Genomic DNA, 25073 nt, shown 5'->3' with positions numbered 1-25073 from the left:
TAAATGAGTAGCCATCTCGTATTAAACGAGATCCAGATACAATGTTCATGCTCAAAGATGGTACTAAATAACAATTATTGAGGTTTAAAACTAATCCCGTAGGTAAATGTAGAGGTAGCATGCCGATGGCGATCACATCGACCTTGGAACCATTCCCGACGCGCATCGTCACCTCGTCCTTCGCTAGTCTCTGCTTATTCCGCAGCTCCTGCTTTGAGTTACAAATATGAGCAACCGCACCGGTATCAAGTACCCAAGAGCTACTACGAGTACTGGTAAGGTACACATCAATTACATGTATATCACATATACCTTTGGTTTTGCCGGCCTTCTTGTCCGCTAAGTACTTGGGGCAGTTCTGCTTCCAGTGACCACTTCCCTTGCAATAAAAACACTCAGTTTCAGGCTTGGGTCCATTGCTTGACTTCTTCCCGGCAACTGGCTTACCGGGCGCGGCAACTCCCTTGTCGTCCTTCTTGAAGTTCTTCTTACCCTTGCCTTTCTTGAACTTAGTGGTTTTATTCACCATCAACACTTGATGTTCCTTTTTGATCTCCACCTCTGCTGATTTCAGCATTGAATATACCTCAGGAATGGTCTTTTCCATCCCCTGCATATTGAAGTTCATCACAAAGCTCTTGTAGCTCGGTGGAAGTGACTGAAGGATTCTGTCAATGACCGCGTCATCCGGGAGGTTAACTCCCAGCTGAGTCAAGCGGTTGTGCAACCCAGACATCTTGAGTATGTGCTCACTTACAGAACTATTTTCCTCCATCTTACAGCTGAAGAACTTGTCGGAGACTTCATATCTCTCGACCCGGGCATGAGCTTGGAAAACCATTTTCAGCTCTTCGAACATCTCATATGCTCCGTGTTGCTCAAAACGCTTTTGGAGCCCCGGTTCTAAGCTGTAAAGCATGCCGCACTGAACGAGGGAGTAATCATCAGCACGAGACTGCCAAGCGTTCATAACGTCTTGGTTCTCTGGGATTGGTGCTTCACCTAGCGGTGCTTCTAGGACATAATCTTTCTTGGCAGCTATGAGGATGATCCTCAGGTTCCGGACCCAGTCCGTATAGTTGCTGCCATCATCTTTCAGCTTGGTTTTCTCTAGGAACGCGTTGAAGTTGAGGGTAACGTGGGCCATTTGATCTACAAGACATATTGTAAAGATTTTAGACTAAGTTCATGATAATTAAGTTCATCTAATCAAATTATTTAATGAACTCCCACTCAGATTAGACATCCCTCTAGTCATCTAAGTGAAACATGATCCGAGTCAACTAGGCCGTGTCCGATCATCACGTGAGACGGACTAGTTGACGTCGGTGAACATCTCCATGTTGATCGTATCTTCTACATGACTCATGCTCGACCTTTCGGTCCTCCGTGTTCCGAGGCCATGTCTGTACATGCTAGGCTCGTCAAGTCAACCTAAGTTTATTGTGTGTGTAAATATGGCTTACACCCGTTGTATTCGAAAGTTAGGATCTATCACACCCGATCATCACGTGGTGCTTCGAAACAACGAACTTTCGCAACGGTGCACAGTTAGGGGGAACACTTTTCTTGAAATTATTATGAGGGATCATCTTATTTACTACCATCGTTCTAAGTAAACAAGATGAAAAACATGATAAACATCACATGCAATCAAATAGTGACATGATATGGCCAATATCATATAGCTCCTTTGATCTCCATCTTCGGGGCTCCATGATCATCTTCGTCACCGGCATGACACCATGATCTCCATCATCATGATCTCCATCAGCATGTCTTCATGAAGTTGTCACGCCAACGACTACTTCTACTTCTATGGCTAACGTGTTTAGCAATAAAGTAAAGTAATTTACATGGCGTTCTTCAATGACATGCAGGTCATACAAAATAATAAAGACAACTCCTATGGCTCCTGCCGGTTGTCATACTCATCGACATGCAAGTTGTGATTCCTATTACAAGAACATCATCTCATACATGATACATCACATATATATCATTCATCACAACTTTTGGCCATATCACATCACAAAACACATGCTGCAAAAACAAGTTAGATGTCCTCTAATTGTTGTTGCATGTTTTTACGTGGCTGCAATAGGGTTCTAGCAAGAACGTTTTCTTATCTATGTAAAAGCCACACGTGATTTGCCAACTTATATTTACCCTTCATAAGGACCCTTTTCATTGAATCCGCTCCAACTAAAGTGGGAGAGACAAACACCCGCTAGCCACCTTATGCAACTAGTGCATGTCAGTCGGTGGAACCTGTCTCACGTAAGCGTACGTGTAAGGTCGGTCCGGGCCGCTTCATCCCACAATACCGCTGAAGCAAAATAAGACTAGTAGTGGCAAGAAAGTTGATAACATCTACGCCCACAACAAATTTGTGTTCTACTCGTGCAAAGAGAACTGCGCATAGACCTAGCTCATGATGCCACTGTTGGGGAATGTTGCAGAAAATAAAAAAAATTCTATGCTTTCACCAATATCAATCTATGAGTCATCTAGCAATGAGAGAAAGGAGTGCATCTACATACCCTTGTAGATCGCGAGCGGAAGCGTTTAAGAGAACGAGGTTGAGGGAGTCATACTCGTCGTGATACAAATCACCGATGATCCTAGTGCTGAACGGACAACACCTCCGCATTCAAAACACGTACGGTTGAGGAAGTCGTCCCCTCCTTCTTGATCCAGCAAGGGGGAAGGAGAGGTTGCGGAGATCCAGCAGCACGACGGCGTGGTGGTGGATGCAGTAGTGATCTCGGCAGGGCTTCGCCGAGCTTCTACGAGAGGGAGAGGTGTAGCAATGGGAGAGGGAGGCGCCAAGAGCATGGGTGCGGCTGCCCTCCCTCCCCCCTCTTTATATAGGCCCCCTAGGGGGGCGCCAGCCCTAGGAGATGGGATCTCCAAGGGGGGGCGGCGGCCAGGGGGGAAACTTGCCCCCCAAGCCAGGTGGAGGCGCCCCCCCTAGGGTTTCCAACCCTAGGCGTAGGGGGCCCCAAGGGGGGGCGCACCAACCCACCAGGGGCTGGTTCCCCTCCCACTTCAGCCCATGGGGCCCTCCGGGATAGGTGGCCCCACCCGGTGGACCCCCGGGACCCTTCCGGTGGTCCCGGTACAATACCGGTGACCCCCGAAACTTTCCCGATGGCCGAAACCTGACTTCCTATATATAATTCTTCACCTCCGGACCATTCCGGAACTCCTCGTGACGTCCGGGATCTCATCCGGGACTCCGAACAACTTTCGGGTTACTGCATACTAATATCTCTTCAACCCTAGCGTCATCGAACCTTAAGTGTGTAGACCCTACGGGTTCGGGAGACATGCAGACATGACCGAGACGCCTCTCCGGTCAATAACCAACAGCGAGATCTGGATACCCATGTTGGCTCCCACATACTCCTCGATGATCTCATCGGATGAACCACGATGTCGAGGATTCAATCAACCCCGTATACAATTCCCTTTGTCAATCGGTACGTTACTTGCCCGAGACTCGATCATCGGTATCCCAATACCTCGTTTAATCTCGTTACCGGCAAGTCACTTTACTCGTACCGTAATGCATGATCCCGTGACCAGACACTTGGTCACATTGAGATCATTATGATGATGCATTACCGAGTGGGCCCAGAGATACCTCTCTGTCATACGGAGTGACAAATCCCAGTCTCGATTCGTGCCAACCCAACATACACTTTCGGAGATACCCGTAGTGCATCTTTATAGTCACCCAGTTACGTTGTGACGTTTGGCACACCCAAAGCACTCCTACGGTATCCGGGAGTTGCACAATCTCATGGTCTAAGGAAATGATACTTGACATTTGGAAAAGCTCTAGCTAAATGAACTACACGATCTTTGAGTTATGCTTAGGATTGGGTCTTGTCCATCACATCATTCTCCTAATGATGTGATACCGTTATCAATGACATCCAATGCCCATAGTCAGGAAACCATGACTATCTGTTGATCAACGAGCTAGTCAACTAGAGGCTTACTAGGGACATGTTGTGGTCTATGTATTCACACGTGTATTACGATTTCTGGACAACACAGTTATAGCATGAATAACAGACAATTATCATGAACACAGAAATATAATAATAACCATTTTATTATTGCCTCTAGGGCATATTTCCAACACATAATTGAACAACTTGTATTAAAAGACATACCTGTAGTTGTCTCGACATCTCGAAGCATGGCCGCCCTCTTGGCGCGCGCTAACTGCAGGTCATCAGCATCAGGTTGTTCCTGGATCCGGTTGCTGACACGCCTGCCAGACGTGACCGGATCCGGGATCCCACCAAATGTAATGAGCTCCTCCGTAGCCTTCTCCCGAGGTGAGTGCTCCCCACATAGACGCCCTTCCCTAGTTGCCGGTGAAGAAGGGATAGGCGCGGTCGAGTGAGCCACTCCAGCCGAATGGTGGGAGAAACTGACCGTGGAGCCACCTGCTCCATAGTCCCGCTCCCCCCCAAACCGATAGCGGAGCACGGAGATGACGTCGGCGAGGGAACATTGCGGGCCTCCTGCCCGCGCACTGAAGGAAGCTACCCAGAGCTGCCCCGCGGTGAGAGAGTAGGGAGGATCTCCAGCCCACGCCCCTCCCCCAGCTGGCCTGGTACCGTCGCAATTGGGCTGGGAATGGGAGCCTCCTGCCCCCACCCCCCCAGCCCCCACTCGCCACCGGGAGACCGCAGCCCTGTGAGTCCACTAGTAGAAAAAGGGTCAAATGTGAAGCACAATAGTGCCAGTTTGAATTTCAGCCGGCACTAATGTGTACATTAGTGCCGGTTCGTGGCGGCGATCAATAGCACCGGTTCGTGGCGAACCTTTAGTACTGGTTCTTGCCACGAACCGGTACTAAAGAGGCTGTGTCAGCCTGCGGTCAGGCTATGGCCCCACCATCACCATTTAGTGCCGGTTCGTACCACGAACCGGTACTAATGAGGTTATGGCAAGCTGTTTTTAGTCCCACCTCGCTCCCCTAACAAGCCTTTTACCACCTTAAATATGTTATTTCTCAAACTATCACAAGCACTTGGTCTTCATTGAACTCTATGTGTAGAATTTGTGGCCGCAATATGAGTCTTCATCGGTTTATAAATCGTTGATGACTCATATTGACAATTCAGATTGTACACACAAAGATCATTGATGATCAAAGTATTTTTGATGTTATAAGATCATATTGACAATTTAGACTGTAAAGAAATATAAGATCATGATCTAAATGCTCTTATATTTTTTGCGTTCAGTATGCACCAACTGCTAGGCGGGAGGAGCTGTTTAGTACCGGTTCGTGGCGAACCTTTAGCACCGGTTCGTGCCACGAACTGGTACTAATGAGGTTGTGTCAGGTAAGGCTGGGGCCCCACGAGCACCTTTAGTACCGGTTCATGGATGAACCAGTACTACAGTTTCTTAGTAAGCTGTTTTTAGTCCCACCTCACGAAGAGAGAGGGACTAGGAGCGGTTTATAAGCCCTGAGTGTAGAGACGATGAAGAAGAGGCTCAATGCTCACGTTGCTTAATTGCACGTCGGCATTTTTTTTAAAACTTTGGTTATAACTCCAGACTTTGACCATCAAGTTTTGCAGAAAAGAAAAAATAGCAGGAAAAAAAACTATAGCTGAAAAGAAAAAAACTATATAAAATGACCGTGAAATTGAAAATCACTACAAAATGAACTCTGAAAATGTTGAATTTTGGCAAACTAGATGAAAAACTACTCAGAAATAAATAGAAGAAAATAAATATAACAGAAAAGAAAAAACTATACAAAAAACTACGCAGAAATAAATAGAAGAAAATAAAGAAGAAAAGAAAAAAACTATAAAAAAAATTGGGGCGCTGCCCTGTGGGCCTGCTAGGTCACGGGTGTGCAATTACAGGCCTTAAAGGCCCAACAGACTCACAGGGCAGCGCGCAGAATTTAGGCCCACAAGCCTGCTATATAAAGGAGTTCAAAGAGGTAGCCGCGGCTGGGTTTATAAACCAGTGCGGCTGCCCTTCACCCGGCGAGGTGGGACTAAACTTTGGGGTGGCAGCGTGAGGCCTTTAGTACCGGTTGGTGGCTCCAATCGGTACTAAAGATCACCCTTTAGTACCGGTTGGAGCCACCAACCGGTACTAAAGGCCTGCTCTTCCCGCCTCTTGGCCTGGCCAAAGTTGGCCTTTAGTACCGGTTGGTGGCTTCAACCGGTACTAAAGGTCCATCCTATATATATAGCACTTACGAAAATTTCAGTTACATCTCCCCACTTTCGTCTCCAACCTCTCCACATCGCCGCGCGCCGCTCGATCCCGTCATCGCCGCCCGTCGCCCTTCGTCCGTCGTCGTCGTCGCTGTCCCCGCCGCCGCCCGTCGTCGTCGTCGTCTCGCGGTGACACGGGCGGGCCCTCTACTTTATTTGCCGAATCCAATCGATCATGGGCGCCGCCGCCCCGAACGCCGCCACCGTCCGTCGTCGTCGCCGCGGTCCCGTACGTCTCTCGCACCCGCGCGCCGGCGCCCCCGCCCCGTACGCCCCGCCCTCACCCCGTACGCCGGCGCCCCCGCTCGTACGTACGGGGCGGCGGCGTACGGGGCGGCGTACACACACATACACACATATACACACACTACACACATACACACACACACACATTTTTTACTTATTTTTTGTTTTCTGTTTTCTGTTTTTTAGAAAATTTAATTAGATATTAATTAGCTAGGTATGTGAGATTTGAACTAGTTGAATAATTAATATAACTAGTTTATTTTTAGTAAGAAAATTGTTGAACTAGTTTATTTAGGTATATGAGATTTGAACTAGTTGAATAATTAATATAACTAGTTTATTTTTAATAAGAAAATTGTCGTATCTGAGATTTGATTATCTAATTAAAATATTATTTGTTAATGAGTTTTTCTGTTTATTTAATGTTTTTATATATTTTGAGTTTATTTTTAGTAAATGCTTAGTTGAATTAATAGAAGTAGTTGAATTAATTGAATTAGTAAGTGTTTAATGTTTCGCCTAATATGAACATAGGAAATGTCGTCTGACGACGGAAAAAATTTCGGTATGTGCACATACTGTGAAGACGAGCGCGGCCAGTGCGACAGAAATTTCCTTGTTGATGGTAGGCGATTCAGCATCAAGCTGGATGAGACTTTCGAATTCGAGACAGTAAGTCACAACGACAAGTCTGTTTTCGTAATTAAGCATGACTTATATATGCTTCATTTGCTTGACTTATAATTTTTAATTTTCACTATTCTACTAGCGTATCCCATGCCATGCAAGAATTTTTGTCTTGGATAAGATAGGTTTCAAAGATATGGAAACTATGGAGGTAAAGAGAGCTTACCTGAAAACTAAGCATGATGGTTATACTTTCAACGTCAAAGTATACAATGCACACACGTACACCTATTTTGAATGCAAAACTTGGCAAGCACTATGCAAGGCTTATGCATTTGAGCCTGGTATGGTTATCACCTTTGATATTCGTCCGGAAGATGATATTGAAGGTAATAGAGACATATGGGTCGATGTGCAGACGCCTCCAGTTCTACCATTATGTGAGTTCTTCTCAAATATATTTTTGTCTTTGATATTGCTTATTTCAAAAATAACTGACAACTAATTTCTATTGACAGCTTATCTCCATTCAATCAAACATGTCCGGCGCTTGGTAGACAGGACCTTCTACTGTCCCGGAGCTGAACTAAACTACGAGGAGATAAGTCATTATGTTTCATGGCTTGAGGATCTTTATACTGTCAAGACAAAAAAAATTCCTGCACTTGGAAATGTTAGTACTCAAAATGTGCGACCAATAGTGATGGTATTGAACTACGGTCACATCTATTTAGGAATGATGGTAAGATATTTACTATTTGTCCTCAGTGCATATTTTGCATACATATTTTTTTGCTAAACTTTCATTGGTAAGTATATTAATTAAGTACTATACGATGTTCTTCAACAGGGACTCCCGATGACAGTTGTGCCTCAGGGGATCGAGACTAAAGGTCAGATGTCAATTGTTAACTTAAGGCCAAGATATCATGCATTGCACATGAATGCATTCAGGATTTCTAGAAGCGATGAATGCTTAATAGTGAAAGATTGGAGGAAAATTGTTAATGATCGCAGAGAAGTACTAGGGGCAGCAATGAGAAGCGCAGCCCACAATTAGGAGACAGGTTCATCGGCATGCTCCAGTATGATCAATCAAGAGAGCTATACATGTTCTATGCTATTTTACCAGAGAGAGAGTAGCTAGCAGGAGTGATTTAGCTAGTTCTGCATGCTGCTCTTAATTAGTACTTATCCTTTCATGTCCGTGTTCTTCGTTCTGAACTTAAGTGATTTGCTTTTGTGGTGTTATATATGAACGCTTATAATATCATGACAATCATGTTGAACTCGATGATTGGTTCTACTAGAAATTCTATATATATATATATATATATATATATATATATATATATATAACGTTTACAATGTGTAGTATCGTAAAATACCAGCAAACGAAAAAAATTAAAATGGAAACACAAAATTAAATGAAAAAGAAATCATAAAACTAAAAACCCCCAAACCTTATAGTACCGGTTGGTCTTACCAACCGGTACTAAAGGGCTCCAGGCCCCGGAGCTAGCTCGTGCCACGTGGTTGCCCTTTAGCACTGGTTCGTGCTGAACCGGTACTAAAGGGGGGCTTTAGTGACCACGCTTTAGTGCCGGTTATGGAACCGGCACTAAAGGGCCTTACGAACCGGTGCTATTGCCCGGTTCTGCACTAGTGGTCCAGAATCTCGGAATCAACCCTGTGGGATACAAGCACATTATGCGAACCAACAGTAGGAGGCAACACTGGTGGTAACTCGAGCTCCTCTGGATCATCCGCCTCAACTGGGTTACTCCATAACCGACTAGGTGCAGACCGAGCTCCAAAAGAACCAAACCGGAGTGTGTTAACTGGTGTCGTGGAAGATGACGCTTCCTTGGCTGTTGCCGCCTTGTCCGACTGCGACTCCGGCCCCTTCGCCAAGTCCTGCGGATTACTCTGAGGCCCCTTGTCCTGATTCCTAGGGGCTCCTCCATCTCCCTCGGTTGTATCCATATCCTAAAGATCATCTCCCTCCTACGGTACTGGTGTATCCTCAATCTCAATCTCGAGCACATATGTAACACCGGCATGTGTCCACTTGAGCTCCATCTCCTTCAGTCGTATCCATATCTTGAAGATCATCTCCCTCCTGCGGTACTGGTGTATCCTCAATCTCAATCTCGAGCACATATGTAACCCCGGCATGTGTCCACTTGACCACATCCGGCAAGTGTTGTTTTGTAATTGTAATATAATTTTATACAAGTCTTTGTAATTAGGAGGACGATTCTAAAGTCCCGAGTTGAAACATGTAGCAAGAGACAGAGCACGCCTGCACATACACGCAAACGCAATACATTGGCCCTGAAGCTAAATGAAGATATCGGGCAGCTATACATTATTGTTCAGTTCAGTCCTGGAATCTGCTTAGCTTATATCGGCCCGACCCCTGTGCCATAGGTCTAGGGTGTTGGCGTACCATTTTTATTCATCGATCAGCTTGACTACTGGACAACTCTGCATTCACAAGGTTGGTTGTATTATTTGCCATATTGGGAGGTAGTCTTGTGCTACGAATGGAGCACTGAACAATGTTCCATTCACGGAGTAATAATACATGGTATTTTTGGTACTTTGAGAATATTGCCACGTTGAGAAGAACACAACCTTTCAATGCTAATGCGGCTCGGAATCAAGGATCCTCGTTCAGGAGAGGGCCATAGCTAGTAAAAGGTAAAATTCTTTCGATTTTAAAAAATACACTAGTTCTGAGCCCTTTATGATTTTACAGCAGGCCCTTAGAAACTGCTTCTAACAGATGCTTTGGTATTCCTTTCATTTACCCAAGCATTTTTTTTAGAAAACATTAAGGTGAGATGCTTTGATACCCGCATACTTACAGATGTGCACTTCTGGATGAACGAGCTTATTAACAGCTAAGCTTTTGCAAGCACCTTCTCTTAGACTCCCTTTGACCGTCATCAAATTCCGGGCAGAGGAAGTCTTTTGTACTGTCGACTGTTATGGATTATCAATTCTGTTTAAATAGCATAAATTATTGCTCTGTACCTGTCATCACGCTCAACTACATGGCATAGCCCATCTTCCCCAATTTGAGCATCCATAGAAAGAAAATCACTCTGCTTATGGTATAAATGTATATCTTTTTTTTTTATCTAAGCAAACAAACATCTCACTTAGCCATGCTATAAATGCACCAGCGGTTATAGGCATCAAGAGTATCCAATGGTGGGTGGCCAAGTACTAATAAGTCAAACAGAAAAAGAAATTTATAGCATTTTCTCTAGAGTGAAAAAACCGCCAGATATTCATAATAGCAAAGCATGCACAAAGTTTTATCACAAACTACAGGTGGCCAAGCACCGAGATTTTAAGAGGTTGATGTGTTGGTTGAAAAAGTTAGCTAGGAAAGAATAATGCAAATCTTATCTCGTCACATATGAAGAAAAAACATAGGTGTTCGGTACCGTAGAGAAGAAGTTACTATGCATTTGACCAAAATATATACATGGACAGAAATATAACTCCACGGCAATTAAATTTACTATTCGCATGAACAAAAAAATGTGTGGATTCTGGCTTCTCACATGAACACTTCATGATCCAAATAAGGATAATTCAACCGTGGCAATGCATCTGCATATGCACCTTATAGAGATGAGGACCTAATTTCAACGTTTGTCATACTTGATTATAAGTGGAGTTTGGCACGTGAAGCAGGTTTTGTCAATTTTTTTATCCGTTGCAACGCACGGGCATATGTACTAGTATATCTTATATATCTACCATGGTGCATGACTTCACGGAGTACACTTTAATAACCGTCAAAAAACTACTCCCTCCGTCTCATAATACAGGACGTTTTTTGACACTAGTGTAGTGTCAAAAAAAAGTCTTACATTATGAGACGGAGGGAGTACTATGCAACCGTCAAAAAACTGCATAATGGATGCGATCAAAATGGCAAAAGCTGTATATGACCGGGCATATGACTCTAACAACGACGGTAAGTCCAAATTAAACCGGCAGTTCCGGAGGAAAAGGTGGCCAGCTGCCATTGTCCAAAAGTTCACCATTTCTTAGCATTTCAAAGGTGGCCAGCTGCCACATTGTTCAAAACCTTACTTTCTTGAGCAGCACATTGCATTTGATTTCCCATGCCACAGTGTTGACAAGGAGGTGGAGCAGGACTTCACACGCGTACCACCACCTTCTTTCCCCTATAAAACCCCGCAGCAAACCACGGCATGAAGATCATCCAAAGCACAGCTCGCAAGTTCACTAGTCACAACACCGGCCGGGCTCGTCCCACTCCCCTCAGATCAGCTCCCCACCCCAGTCCCCATGGCGGCCGGAGCCCGAGTGCCCCTGGCGGTGACCGTCTTCGTTGTGGTCGGGTCGACCATGCTGCTGGCAGCCGCGGCGGCTGACCTGGACGACGACCGTAGCGCGCTCGTGGACCAGTGGACCCGCCTACAGGACCCTGACGGCGCGCTGGGTATCTGGAACCCGGAGCTGAGCCCCTGCGACTGGCCCCACGTCACCTGCGACGGCCAGGGCAACCGCGTCACCGAGATGTGAGTGAGGCCACACCAACGATCCTTCTTCCCTTCCATACTGCTTCTGTCGTATATTCTGGACGCTTCGTCCTCTTCATCCGATTTTCAATAGGGGTTTCTTTGATCTGATAGAAAAATCGGCCATGCGAACCTGTCCGGACCTCTGTCGCCGGAGCTTGGCAAGCTGGACCAGCTAACCAAACTGTGAGCCTCTCTATAACCCATCTGTTTCTGCCTCTATTGATTGTTACTTTCCTTGACGAGGTTGATGGATTATATGGCATCTAATGAACACAGGTGGATTTCGTGGACCAATATCCAAGGAACGATTCCTGAAGAGCTGGGAAACTTGGAGAACCTGAATTCCATGCACTTGCACAACAATAGCCTCTCAGGGCAGATACCCGCATCGCTCGGGAAACTCAAGTCTCTGAAACAGCTGTGAGTCCGTCATGATCTCCTCCCGATGTTTTTCTTTTCAAGCATGTTCTGCTCGTACAGTGACTCTCATGATAAAACAAGTCTGGCTCTGAAGTCTGAACATTTGCATGATGATTTGACAGGCACCTTCAACAGAACCGCATGACCGGCCCGATCCCCAGCGAGCTGGATGGGCTGTCCGACCAGACGAGTGTGTAAGTTGGACGAGTTTCTCAGCGTTAATTCCAGTTGTTCTCTTCTCTCTCGACGATCAATTAATCCAATGATCTTCATCTCTATCGTTTTCCCATCCTATTTTGCTTGCAGTAACCTCTCAAACAACGATCTGTGCGGCTCGATTCCGACAAATGGTCCCTTCAAGAACATCAATTCCAGCCTCGCCGACAACCCGCGGCTGGGCAGCAACTGCTAGACCGATGCACGGCGGCCCGCCCGCCGGAGTGAAGAATAAACTGGCAGTACTACTACTACTACTAGCAAGCAGCCAGAGAATCGGGCGGCGCCCGGTTCATGCATGTATTACTTGGGTGGATTCGTGAGTGAGTTTAATTTAGCTGCGTGCCATCCATGGAATGAGTTACATATATATACTTCCCGTACCTAACGGAATCGCGATTAAGTTGCTGCTCTGCTCGATCGAATATATTCACAGAGTTGCATTGCTCTGGGTGCTTGAGTTGACTGCACTCGTTCGTTCTCTGTTCCTGTCGTGCGTTCAGAACAGCTTCGACGCTGACATATATGATCACAGGTCAAATTTGACGAATGTTTGCAGTACTTCAGAACAGAAAATTAGTTATGTTTTGAGTACTTTGCTCTAGAGTTAGACAAACAAACAAAAAAACATTTGAGTTAGAAAATTATAATTACATGCCTCAACGGTGTGGATGCTATTTGGCAGTACAGTACCCTTTTGAGATTTTTTTGAGCGGGCACTACCTTTTGCTGTGAATCAGTCGAGTCCTAAAGTTTGCTGTGAAAAGAGTAAGGAAGATGAAAAGCAAGGCCGCTGGCGTCCTGTGGCATAGAGAGGATGGATACATATGTCCACTGTGCAATTATTCAACAACTACTCCCTCCGTTTTATCCATTTCTAGGACAAGTATTTCCGGACGGAGGGTGTACATATTCATCAGGACTAATCACATATGATAAATCTACGTATATCAATGTACTAAAAATACCAAGTTATCATCGCATTAAACCCCGAGCCAATTTCGCACGATCGCGGGTTTGCTGCTCGCGCCATATGAGCGGCCCATTCTCCAAATTTTGGAGGTTTCATCTGTTGAATATATGAGCAAATTACTATGAGATTTAATTCAAATAAACAGTAAATAAATCATGACAACAATAACAGAGATTCAACTAATTATGCGGACTAGCATAGTAGATGAATAGATGAAACCTAAGACACGGACTAGAAACAGGAATTATAGCACAATCTCAAATAGAGAGGTCATAATTACGTACGATGCAGCTGGAGCAGAAGCCCTGGAGTTGATGTCGGCCATGTCATTGATGAAGAGGTTGCCGAGGTCGGATAAGAAGTCGTCGTTGGTGAAGTCGTTGCTACCAGCAGTCGCGCGAATGCGATCCCCAAAAATATGATCGCCCCTCTCCCGTACATGATCACAAGAGGCGAGGTTCCGGAGGCCTGTTGTCTCTTCTTGCGGTGCACGCCAGAAGGAGGGATGGAGAAGACTTACGTGATGGTGCAATGTTCTCGAACGGTTTGAAACCATATGATGTGGCAGCAGCTAGGGTAGATGTTTGTCTGTCTATATAGTCCAGGTCGGGTAGGTCATGGGAGTAAATCCCGCGTCCATGTCGGTACAGGACCCAAAAAATCGGAAATGGCTTAGTAGTTAACATGTATGTTAATTATTAATTAATGACTCATTAATTTTCCCGAGCAACAAAAATATAGATAACATGCATAGCTTTGTCCTCCACTCGGCTCATGACGAAACCCGACGCGGCGCGTCGTGACGAGGCGAGGCGAGCAAGGAGGAGGAGCACGCGTATAGGTCTCCTTTTCTCATGCTCATACAAGTGCTAGTAGAGCTCGCCTTGTAAAGTGGTGCATCTCTCAATTACCTAGTAGTATGACTAAACATTAGTCTCACTCACACCACACACAGCCATACATGAATGGGACATAATAATTTCAGATTTTAGTTGGGCTTTGTGCCAAAAGCCTACTAGCAAATTCCAACAATACCCCACAAAGTCTCATTGCCATATCTCATCATTTAGTGCCAAAACATTGTTTATACCGGTGCTTAGTGGAGACTGTTAAGTTGAACTTCCACTTTGAACTTGATGCCACACTAGATCACGACTTGAATAGTGGACTGTGCCTTGACTACAAGTTTTCTGTGGGACTAGTTTCACACAAATCCTTGACCGATACCGGGCTGCCACAAGACTTCCCCATGGATGGAGCGTATACGTCATACTCCAAGGCATTTCATGAATTTATTAGAGAACACCCAATTCTCGCAGACAGCAACATTTAATAGTCAAACTCATATAGGTGCGTTCCTCAGGAGATGCTCTGCAGGACAAAATCTCTATTTACATAGATAAGCCATTTGGAACACATTAAGATAAGTATCAACCTGCCATGCAGATCATGAGAGTATTGCATCTTCACGAGTGGGATAATTAATATAGGGATACTCTCCACCTAGCTGACCAACAATTTGTCTCCCACTTCTACTTCACGGGATTCCGATCACATAGAGTGGCTTACCACTATGGACAACTCATACGATGGGTCTCAAACCCATATCCATTGATGCATTATCTATCACAATATGTGATAAACCCGTTGCGAAGGGATCTGCCAAGTTTCTTCATGTTCGAATATTATCCAACGTAATAACTATGGAGTTCTTCAATTTGCGGATAGATTTTAATCTCCTCTTCACATGTCTTGAAGACTTCATATTATTCTCAGAACTGTTTATTTTGATTATCACAGTTCGTGAGGATAGTGGGTATTGGTTTTTCAACTATAGGTAAGTCCATCAAGAGCCGACGAAGCCAATCTGCTTCAATATTTGACCTCGTTAAGATGGTATACTTGCAAGACTTCCAGGAAATAGCACCACCACCATGTGTACACATATGACCACTCGTGTCCTTAGTCTCATCAGCATCAGATATCCATTTTGAGTCACTATAACCCTCTAGTACCCTCGGGTACCTGGTGTAGTGAATCCCATAGATCGTAGTGCCTTCCAAATAGCGCATAACATTCTCAAGCGCATGCCAATGATCATCTCCCGGATTTGATACAAACCGGCTTAGTTTTCTCAAAGCAAATGAAATGACAGGCCTCGTGGCACTCGCCATATATATATAAGCGAGCCAACAATCTGAGAATATCTCAATTGATCTCTACCGGTCCGTTGATTCTTTCGAAGCAACACACTAGCATCATATGGAGTTTGAGAAGGCATGTAGTTTCTATACCCAAAACAACTCCAGACCTTTTCCACATAGTGAGATTGAAGCAGTGTAACTCCACCATTCTCATCTGTCAACAGCTTGATATTTAGAATAACATCAGCTTCTCCTAGATTGTTCATCTCAAAATAGCGAGATAAGAAATCCTTCACCTCCTTGATTAAATCAAGTTTGGTTCCAAATATCAGTATGTCATCGACATACATACCATAGAGATAATACACACACGTTTTCCAGCTTGGCTCACAACAAAGCCTGCACGAGTTAATGTTCTTTCAAACTTCTCATGCCACTTCTTAGGAGCTTGTCTAAGGCCATATAAAACTTCAATAATTTGCACACCTTTCCTTCCTGACAAGGTACTACAAACCATCTGGCTGATCCATGTAAATTTTCTCGACTAACTCTCCATTGAGGAAAGCCGTCTTAACGTCCATTTGATGAACGAGAAGACCGTGTGAGGCAACCAGTGATAGTAGTACCCAAATAGTGGTTAGTCTAGCAACAGGTGAGTAAATGTCAAATAAGTCTTCACCTTCTTTCTGGGTATAACCCTTGGCCACAAGACGTGCCTTGTACTTCTCAATCCTACCATCATGTCTAAGCTTTTTCTTGAGCACCCACTTACATCCTACAGGTATGCACCCGTAAGGAGGATAAGTGATTTCCAAGGTTCCATTAGCTAAGATGGAATCCATCTCACTACGGACAACTTCCTTCCATTAGTCAGCATCAGAAGATGCATAGGCTTCTGAAATAGTGTTGGGTGTGTCATCCACAAGGTACACAATGAAATCATCACCAAAAGACTTTGCGGTCCTCTATGTCTTGCTTCTTATAGGAGTTTCATTGCCATCCTCCACAGGATTCTCAAAATCTTCCATCGCAATAGTGGGTCCAGGGATTACAGCTAATTCCTGACTAGACAGAGTAGGTATCTCCTGATTTGATGACCTAGGCATATGCTTCATAGGAAACTAGATTACACTCCGCACGTTTTTGCGGAAACTGTTGCAAGAAAAATGGGATATGTTAGACAAATGAAATATAAATAATTTGGATATGCTTTTAGCCATATCGTTTCTTGGATAAAATAAAACCATTTAATGAGATTGAACAATGTAGAACTGGCAAGAAAATACATAACATTTCCTTTCAAAAAAATATGACCATTAGTGGTTTCAGTATCCACTGGCAAAATACCGTGGCTCCGCCAAACATTTGTGCATCGAAAACATCTCGCCCATAAAGAATAAAAATATATACTACAAATCAAATTGGCATTGGAGATTTGCTTCTTAGGTGGTAATGATTCTTCTTAGTTGCCCACATCATAACTCACTACTTATCTTCATGGCAAAGAAAACAAACAATCACCTCCATTAATAGGAACAGAGCACTTGCACTTTAAAATGGAAAAATAATAGTGTAGGAGTTGATGGCAGCGAGAACATTGCCAATTCAGTTTGTCTCATCATTTTTGCACTTAAAAAACCAAACCACTCCTACATTTAGTAAAGGCAACATTATACAACAATTAGCATGAAAAAAGTTTCATGGTGAAATAAAATAGTGATCCAATTTTGACTTAATAAGGCAAGACCAGTCAAGGGAGAAATCTTTTGAACTTAGCACGGTGATGGTCTTTTGGTCAAGAACTGAACTTGACAATTCATAAGAATATTGTGCATTCAATATTCTATTCTAGATAATATTTTAAGTCTAAAATATTCATGCTTTGGGAAGTTAGGATAACCTTCTCCAAAACAAAGGCACATACGTAAACCTAACATATATGACAATGAAGAGAGAATGGTGAAGTAAATCTTACTGATTCCACAAAACTGAACACAATTAGATTAAAGGTGTTGAACTAAAGTAGTTCTATAGGAGTCAAAGACTAAACAATTGCAAGTAAAATTAAAGGAGGGGATGTTCTTACATCTATAGAACCGCATGAAGATTTACTTCAGAGTTGGTAATGATTCTTCTTAGTTTCCCGCACCATAGTAATATTTTTAGGTCATGCAAGACTAATGAGAATTGAATGGGAAAAAATAGGCTAACCTTCCTTCGACTATTTTTGTATCATCTTTCTTCAACTGCTCAGAACCATTACTTTTCAACACTTTCGGGTGTGCATATATGCGGAAGTAACTCACAACATTAAAACATGAGAATGATTGGAAGCGGACTAATCCAGACAAAGCTTTCTTTACCCCGTAATTTGTACCAAAGTAACTGGCGAACATCAAGATATTTTGATTATTCTGAAATATGTCCAAAACACATCAGCAACTAGAAATAGAGGATGTATTGCACATCAACCAAGATTATGGACATCATACCATCAAAATATTATTATGCATTTTGCAAGACAATTTCTTCAGAGGTCTCCTTTAGCAAGGGACGATACAGTCTGAGCAAATTTATATAATCGTACCAACAAAATGGCTCAGCAAGAGTTAACATTAGTGGATGGTCACAAAGAAATTCTGTAACATTAGTGATTCAACCTACTAAAGCAAATAAGATCAATAGAAAATACGCAGCTTGAAATTAGTATTTGGTATCTCAGGATTACCTATATATGCTCTTTAGTCTTGATTGCTAGTGTTGATGACCCACAAGTATAGGGAATCAATCGTAGTCCTTTCGATAAGTAAGAGTGTCGAACCCAACGAAGAGCAGAAGGAAATGACAAGTGGTTTTCAACAACGTAATTTCTGCAAGCACTAAAATTGTCGGTAACAGATAGTTTGATAGCAAGATAATTTGTAACAAGCAAGTAACGGTAACGGTAAATAAAGTGTAGCAAGATAGCCCAATCCTTTTATGGCAAAGGACAAGCCAAAATGGTTTCTTATAATAGGCAAAGCGTTCTTGAGGGCACACGGGAATTTTATCTAGTCACTTTCATCATGTTGGTTTGATTCATGTTCGCTACTTTGATAATTTGTTATGTGGATGGACCGGTGCTTAGGTGTTGTTCTTACTTGAACAAACCTCCTAGTTATGATTAACCCCCTCGCAAGCATCCACAACTACGAGAAAAGTATTAAGATAAAATCTAACCATAGCATTAAACTTTTGGGTCCAAATCAATCCCTTATGAAATAGCCCATAAACTAGGGTTTAAACTTCTGTCACTCTAGCAACCCATCATCTAATAACTACTCCACAATGCATTCCCTTAGGCACAAATATGGTGAAGTGTCATGTAGTTGATGTTCACATGACACCACTAAGGGAATCACAACATACATATCATCAAAATATCGAACACATATATCAAGTTCACATGATTACTTGCAACAAGATTTCTCCTGTGACCCCAAGAACAAAAGTAACTACCCACAACTGATAATCGTGCTCAAGATCAGAGGGGTATTAAATAGCATCATAGATCTGAACATATAATATTCCACCAAATAAACCATGTAGTAATCAACTACAAGATGTAATCAACACTACTAGTCACCCATAGGTACCAATCTGAGGTTCCGGTACAAAGATTGAACACAAGAGATGAACTAGGGCTTGAGAGGAGATGGTGTTGTTGAAGATGTTGATGAAGATTGGCCTCCAAAAGATTAGAGGGTTGTTGGTGATGACGATGACGATGGTTTCCCCCTCCGGGACGGAAGTTCCCCCGACGGAATCGCTCCACCGGAGGGCAAAAGTGCTCCTGCCCAAGTTCCGCCTCGAGAAGGTGGCGCTCTATCCCGAAAGTCCTCTGCTTATTTTTTCTAGGTCAAAATGACTTATACCAGAAGATGGGAACCAGAGGTGGACCGAAAGGGCACAACCCACCAGGGCGCGCCTGGACTGCCTAGCGTGCCCAGGTGGGTTGTGCCCACCTGGTGGGCCCCTTTTGTAGTTATTTGCTCCAATATTCTTCATATATTCGAAAACAATTCTCCGTAAATTTTCAGCTCATTTGGAGATGTGCAGAATAGGTGACTCCGACATAGCTTTTTCAGGTCCAGAATTCCTGCTGTCGGCATTATCCCTCTTTGTGTAAACCTTGCATGTTATGAGAGGAAAGGCATAATTACTCCATAAAGCATTATTATGCATAAAACATTATAAATAACAGTAGGAAAACATGATGCAAAATGGACGTATCAACTTCCCCATGCTTAGACCTCGCTTGTCCTCAAGCAAAAACCGAAATCGAAAAACATGTCCACATGCTTAGAGAGAGAGAGGTGTCGATAAAACAAAATACGGACATAGAAGCATCATGCATATTATTATAACAGCAACAAACTTTAACATAAAACTTGACCACATAACTTTTATCATATAGCTTCTTATGAGCAAGTAACAATTCATCACAACATCGAAGTAAAAGCATAAACTCTATTGAAAACCAACAAACTATGTTCTCAGTCAACTTTGCAACTACAATTCATCATGTTTTCAAGAAGGGTCACGTATCGGAGCCTTTTGGCAAGTCCACATACTCAACCATCATATAGTCTTCTATGATTTCTAACACTCACCGCATACCCATGAGTGAAAAGTTTCAACCGGACACATAGAAAGATAGGGGCTTATAATTTTTGCTTCCCAACGTATTCACCTCAGAGGTGATGTCAACAATAATAACTCATGCCCACCCATATCCAACTGGATATATGTGCATATATCGTCTTTCCTCACCACATGACGCTTGCAAAAGGATGAAATAAAAAGGAATAGGGAAGAAAACTTTGACTCTTGCATAAAAGTAAATACATAAAAGTAAAAGATAGGCCCTTCACAGAGAGAAGCATAGGTTGTCATGCGCTTTTTGTTTGTATGCCAAATCCCTTAATGCAAAATAACGTCACGTTATATTGCCCCTTATGATAGCAACCTTTATTATGCAGTTCGTCGCTTTTATTACTTTGCCATCACAAGTTTGTACAACGCTCAATTTTATCGTACACTAATTGATCCAACACATTTAGAAGCATTTTTTATTGCCTTATTGCACTGATGATAAATTACTTGAAGGATCTTACTCAATCCATACATAGGTATGGTGGACTCTCAAAACAAGATTTTGGGTTTAAGGATTTTTGGATGCACAAGTAGTATCTCTGCTTAGTGCAGAATTTTGGCTAGCAAAGATAGGGAGCAAGCACCATATGTTAAAGGATCTATGACAATATAACTTCTATGTGAATATGAACAAGCATAAATCATTACGTTGTATTCCTTGTCCAACAACAATAATTTTGCCATATAATATTTTGATGGGAGCTCACAATCATAAAAGATGTCCAAGATAGTGTATTTGCATGTGAATCTCCTTCCTTATTAATTCTTTCATGAATTGCATCTTTGACTAATGTTATGTTTGTCAATCTCCAATAAATTTTACAACTTATACTTTTCCATATGTGATGTCGTTACTCACCATAAGCATATGATCTTTTTCATTTATTTTCTTTCCTTTTTATTAGAACATTAATTAAAGAAAGAAAAACTCAAACTAAACTTTATTATATATCTCGCACACGATTACATAGATAGATAGATCACTAAGCAAACACTCGAAGAAAGATCGAATTAAACTTTTATTCAACTAATTCAAAATATAACTAAACATCAAACTAAGATAAATAAATGCAAAGATAGTGGTGGTGATACGATACCGGGGCACCTCCCCAAGCTTGGCACAAGCCAAGGGGAGTGTCCATACCATGAACTCAAGTCGCCTTTGGTGGTGAAGAAGTTGGTGGTGGTGATGAGGTGGTGGCGAGGTTGTCCTCCCTCCTTAGCCTACGCTTGAGGGTGGAATTTTCCTCCCTCAAGTTGTCAATCTTCTGCTCCAACATTAATACCCTTTTGCATAACTCCTGCTTATTTTCTTGCAGAAGATGGAATAGGATAAACTGAATCTTAGGTTTCTTTGTTTTATTAGGGAAACTTGACTTCTTTAATTCCACGTGCATGTCCCCAGGTTGGGGTAGTGGAACTTCCTCTTCATCCGAGCTTGTCTCCTCCTTCCCCTGTGGGTCATAGTCCTCTTCCTCCATGGTCCAACCATAAAGTTCGACATCTCCATAAACTTTGGGGTTTGCAATGTAGTCAGCAACATGGCTCCCACCCTCTGAGTCTTGGGACGACATAATTTCATATCTGTCAGAAAATAGCAAAAAAGAAGAATAGAATATTTCTCCGTGATACGGTGGTGTCGGGGGTTGGGTACGACATATGCCAACGGATGGCTTATCATGGTGGGAGCGAGTAGAACGTCGCCGGTGCCTGGAAGCGGGATAAGGCGTAGACACGTACGCCGGTGAACTTTACCCAGGTTGGGGGCTCTCCGTGGAGATAATACCCCTACTCCTGCTCTACAGGGTCTCCGCATGATCACTAAGGCACTAGTGTTACAAGTTGATCCTTGAGTTGTGTCTAGAGGTAGGAGAAGGCAAGGCTAGCTCTTCCTTGCCCTAGGTAACTGGCTAGATCTATCAGGGTTGGAACCCTTTGCATGGGTGGCCTGGGGGGTTTATACAGGCCTACCCCCCAGGGGTACAATGGTAAACCGTCCGGGTGCTGGGCCCGGCTGTCAGTGTCTCCAGCCTCTGGCTTCTCCACCGACCGTTGGGGCCCACCGCCTGGTGGGCCCCGCCGACTAGTAGGTGGCTGCTTACTGTAGTTGTGTCGTTGATGACGGGGGCTTGGTCATCCTAGTGTGGCTACAGTCCCGCCGCCAGGTGGGAGGCTACTGTAGCCACACCTGGTCTTTCAGCTTAATGGTGTGCTTTCCTCGGGGCAAGGAACGGCCGCCTACCAGAGGCCGGCCTCTCCCGAAGCCATCTGGTTGAGCTCCCTCCGTCTTCCGCGGGGTCCCTGCCTGATAGGGCCCGCCACCGGTAGGCTGTACCGACAGGCCGTCGTGGGGAACAGGACTCCGCCTGCTTGGAGCGACGTCAGGGGACATATGGCACAGTGCCCCGTCGTGCGGAGATCTCCGCATGTATGGAGCACTGTAGCCACGCCTGCCCCTGTGCGTCCGAGGCGACGTGCTTCACTGTAGCCATGCTCGGGCTTGTACTCTCGATGGGGGCTCGGCCGCACCATAGTCGTGAAGTGGTTGCCTGCCTATTGCCGCCCTCTCTGGAGAGCAGCTGGCTGGAGCCGGTCACTCGGAGCGTCGTGGACTTGGGTCGGCCGCCCTCTGACAGCTGGCCGCTAAGCCAGCCGGCTCCAGAGGGCGGAGCTTCAGCTCGGGGTCCAGCTAGGCGAAGCTGGCCCCAAAGTCTTGATAAATCCGGGGCCTCGGGTGAGCCTACCCGTGGCCCATTACTCTGATAGTAGTCCCCGAAGCCGATGAGGCACTGCGGTCGAGGGGCTGCAAGTCTCGGCGGCTTCCTCCCTCACCCGGCTCCAGGAAGATGCTGGTCTGCCATGCGGCCAGCCGACTGCTGAGGCCGGCCTCGTCCAGGCGGAGCTTGCGCGGTTGTTTTTTGAACTTCGAGGCGGGAAGTAGGTGGCGTGCCTGCTAAGCTTCCTAGGCCGCTGCCCGCCACAGACGCGCACGCGGCGCACGTCGGCCTGGTCAGCCTGCCACCCTACGCCTTGGACGGGACGTGACACTGGTCCGGGCCCGCCACTATCGTGCCTCGGCAACCGGGCGGATCCGCTGCGCCAAAGGAGACGGTTGCCGTTCCCACGACCATTTATGGCGGTGTGAATGCGCGCAGGAAACGGGGGTCGTGGGGATGTGGGCGCAGTTAATCCCACGACCCACGTCCCGCCCCCTCGGCTTTGCAGCCCGGGGGCTATAAGTAGGGAGGGGGGAGAGGTGCGGCAAAGCTCTCGCGCCCCCTCCCACTCTTCTTCTTCTGCTTGCTCCTCCACCCCCGCCACTGTTGTCCTGTGGTGCCGCCATCGTCCGCCGCCGACGCACTCTCCTCTCCACGCCGCCAGCCCGAAGCCATGGTGTGCGAGAGGGGCGGCGACTGGGACGGCTCGACTATGATCGAAGATCACATTTCCTTCCTCCGCGATACGCGCCGGATGCCCAGCGCGGCCTTCGTCAAGGCGCGGGTGCCACCGGAGTCAGAGATCTCGCCGGCGCCGCGGGGGGACGAGCGAGTCGTCTTCCGTTCACACTTCCTCCGCGGCTTCGGCCTCCCGGTGAGCGGATTCTTCCGCTCCTTCCTCGACTTCTACCATATTTAGCCTCACCACCTCACGCCCAACGCCGTGACTCTACTCTCCGCCTTCGTCACGGCGTGCGAGGGCTACCTCGGCGTCCTCCCCACAATCGAGCTGTGGGGAGCGTTCTTTTATGGGAAACTCGGCACCTCCGCCAGGGAGACGGCGGCAGAGTGTGGGGGCTTCGTTGCCGTGCGCCGACCGGCGAAACGGAACGCCTTCCCCATCATCAAGATGGCGCAGTTGGTGAAGATGTGGCAGCAGTCCTACTTCTACGTCGAGATCGTAGATCCGGCTGCCGACTTTCTTAACCTGCCGGCCTATGAGGCTGGCCCTCCCACCGGGGCTCGGCCCACCTGGGGGTACAAGCCGAAGCCAGTGTCGGCGGACGCGGCGGCCGCCATCGGCCGATTCCGAGTGCTCCAGGAGTCGGAGGGCCTCGTGGCCTCCGATCTCCTCATCGCTTTCATCGAGTGTCGGGTCCTCCCGCTCCAGAGCTGCCCTCATCTGATCTTCCGGATGGGCGGACACCGTGATCTGTGCCGGTTGTGCACGAATGGGATGCCGCCCGCTGAAGTTGCGCGGATGGTAAACGAGATCTCCGACCTCAAAGTGTCGGAGGAGGAGTGGCGAGGTACGGGAAGCGGCCATACTCCCGCCATAATGCGCCGCCCGCTGTAAGTTTCTTCATCTTGTCCTTTGATCCATTTTCTTCAGCTTCGTTTTCTCGTCATGATGCAGCTCTTTCTTGGTTGCAGATTTACATGTCCGCGGCAGCGGCCGCCCTCCTGGGGCCGGGTGATGTTTTCCAGCCGGACAGGGCGGCGAGCGACTTGGACGGCCCCGACTTGGGGGCGGCCGCCCTGGCTGACGACGCGACAGGCAGCGGTGGAGCAGGTGGCTCCGAGGAAGGCGGCGGCATGGGGACTTGGCCCGACAACGACGAAGATGAAGACGAACCGCGCCCTGCCCGGAGCTCCTCCACCACCGGCGCCGACCCCTCTTCTGGGCCGCCCGCCCGTGGTAGCAAGCGCAAGCGGAAGTAGGGCGCTGCCCTGTTTGGCAGCGCCCCGAAGAAGCGCAAGAACCTGGCCGCAGTGGCCAGGCGGAAAGAAGTTGCGGCCAAGGTGGCCCAATATCAGAGGCAGCCGAACGTGCCCGTTATGGTGTCGGCGTAAGTATTTTTCCCTTACTTCTTGTCTTCTCGTCAATCTGGCATGAGAGCCTTCTAACTTGTCTTCTTATTTTAGGGCCCCGCTAACCCTCGAGAAGTTGAGCGCCGCCTCGATCCTTA

At 45.7% G+C, this 25073-nt stretch overlaps 1 protein-coding gene across 1 annotated transcript; it reads left to right on the top strand.

The window, feature by feature from the left end:
• Window positions 1–11411: 11411 nt before the first annotated feature.
• On the top strand, window positions 11412–12782 carry LOC123094619 (leucine-rich repeat protein 1-like). Its single transcript, XM_044516588.1, has 5 exons — window positions 11412–11716; window positions 11831–11902; window positions 11996–12139; window positions 12262–12333; window positions 12446–12782. The coding sequence occupies exons 1-5, from the start codon at window positions 11484–11486 to the stop codon at window positions 12549–12551; spliced, it is 627 nt and encodes a 208-aa protein (XP_044372523.1). The 5' UTR covers window positions 11412–11483; the 3' UTR covers window positions 12552–12782.
• The last annotated feature ends 12291 nt before the right edge of the window (window positions 12783–25073 follow it).

Source organism: Triticum aestivum, chromosome 1B (genome assembly GCF_018294505.1).
Source record: "Triticum aestivum cultivar Chinese Spring chromosome 1B, IWGSC CS RefSeq v2.1, whole genome shotgun sequence".
Lineage (NCBI taxonomy): Eukaryota > Viridiplantae > Streptophyta > Magnoliopsida > Poales > Poaceae > Triticum > Triticum aestivum.
The sequence above is the reverse complement of the archived record's forward strand: the minus strand, read 5'-3'. Positions and strand labels throughout refer to the sequence as shown.

Bases quoted from the DNA above. Each gene is read 5' to 3' on its own strand.
- LOC123094619 (XM_044516588.1), top strand. From the start codon at position 11,484: ATGGCGGCCGGAGCCCGAGTGCCCCTGGCGGTGACCGTCTTCGTTGTG. The intron at 11,717-11,830 runs GTGAGTGAGGCC...TTGATCTGATAG, and splicing joins GGCAACCGCGTCACCGAGAT to AAAAATCGGCCATGCGAACC. The intron at 12,334-12,445 runs GTAAGTTGGACG...TTTTGCTTGCAG, and splicing joins CTGTCCGACCAGACGAGTGT to TAACCTCTCAAACAACGATC.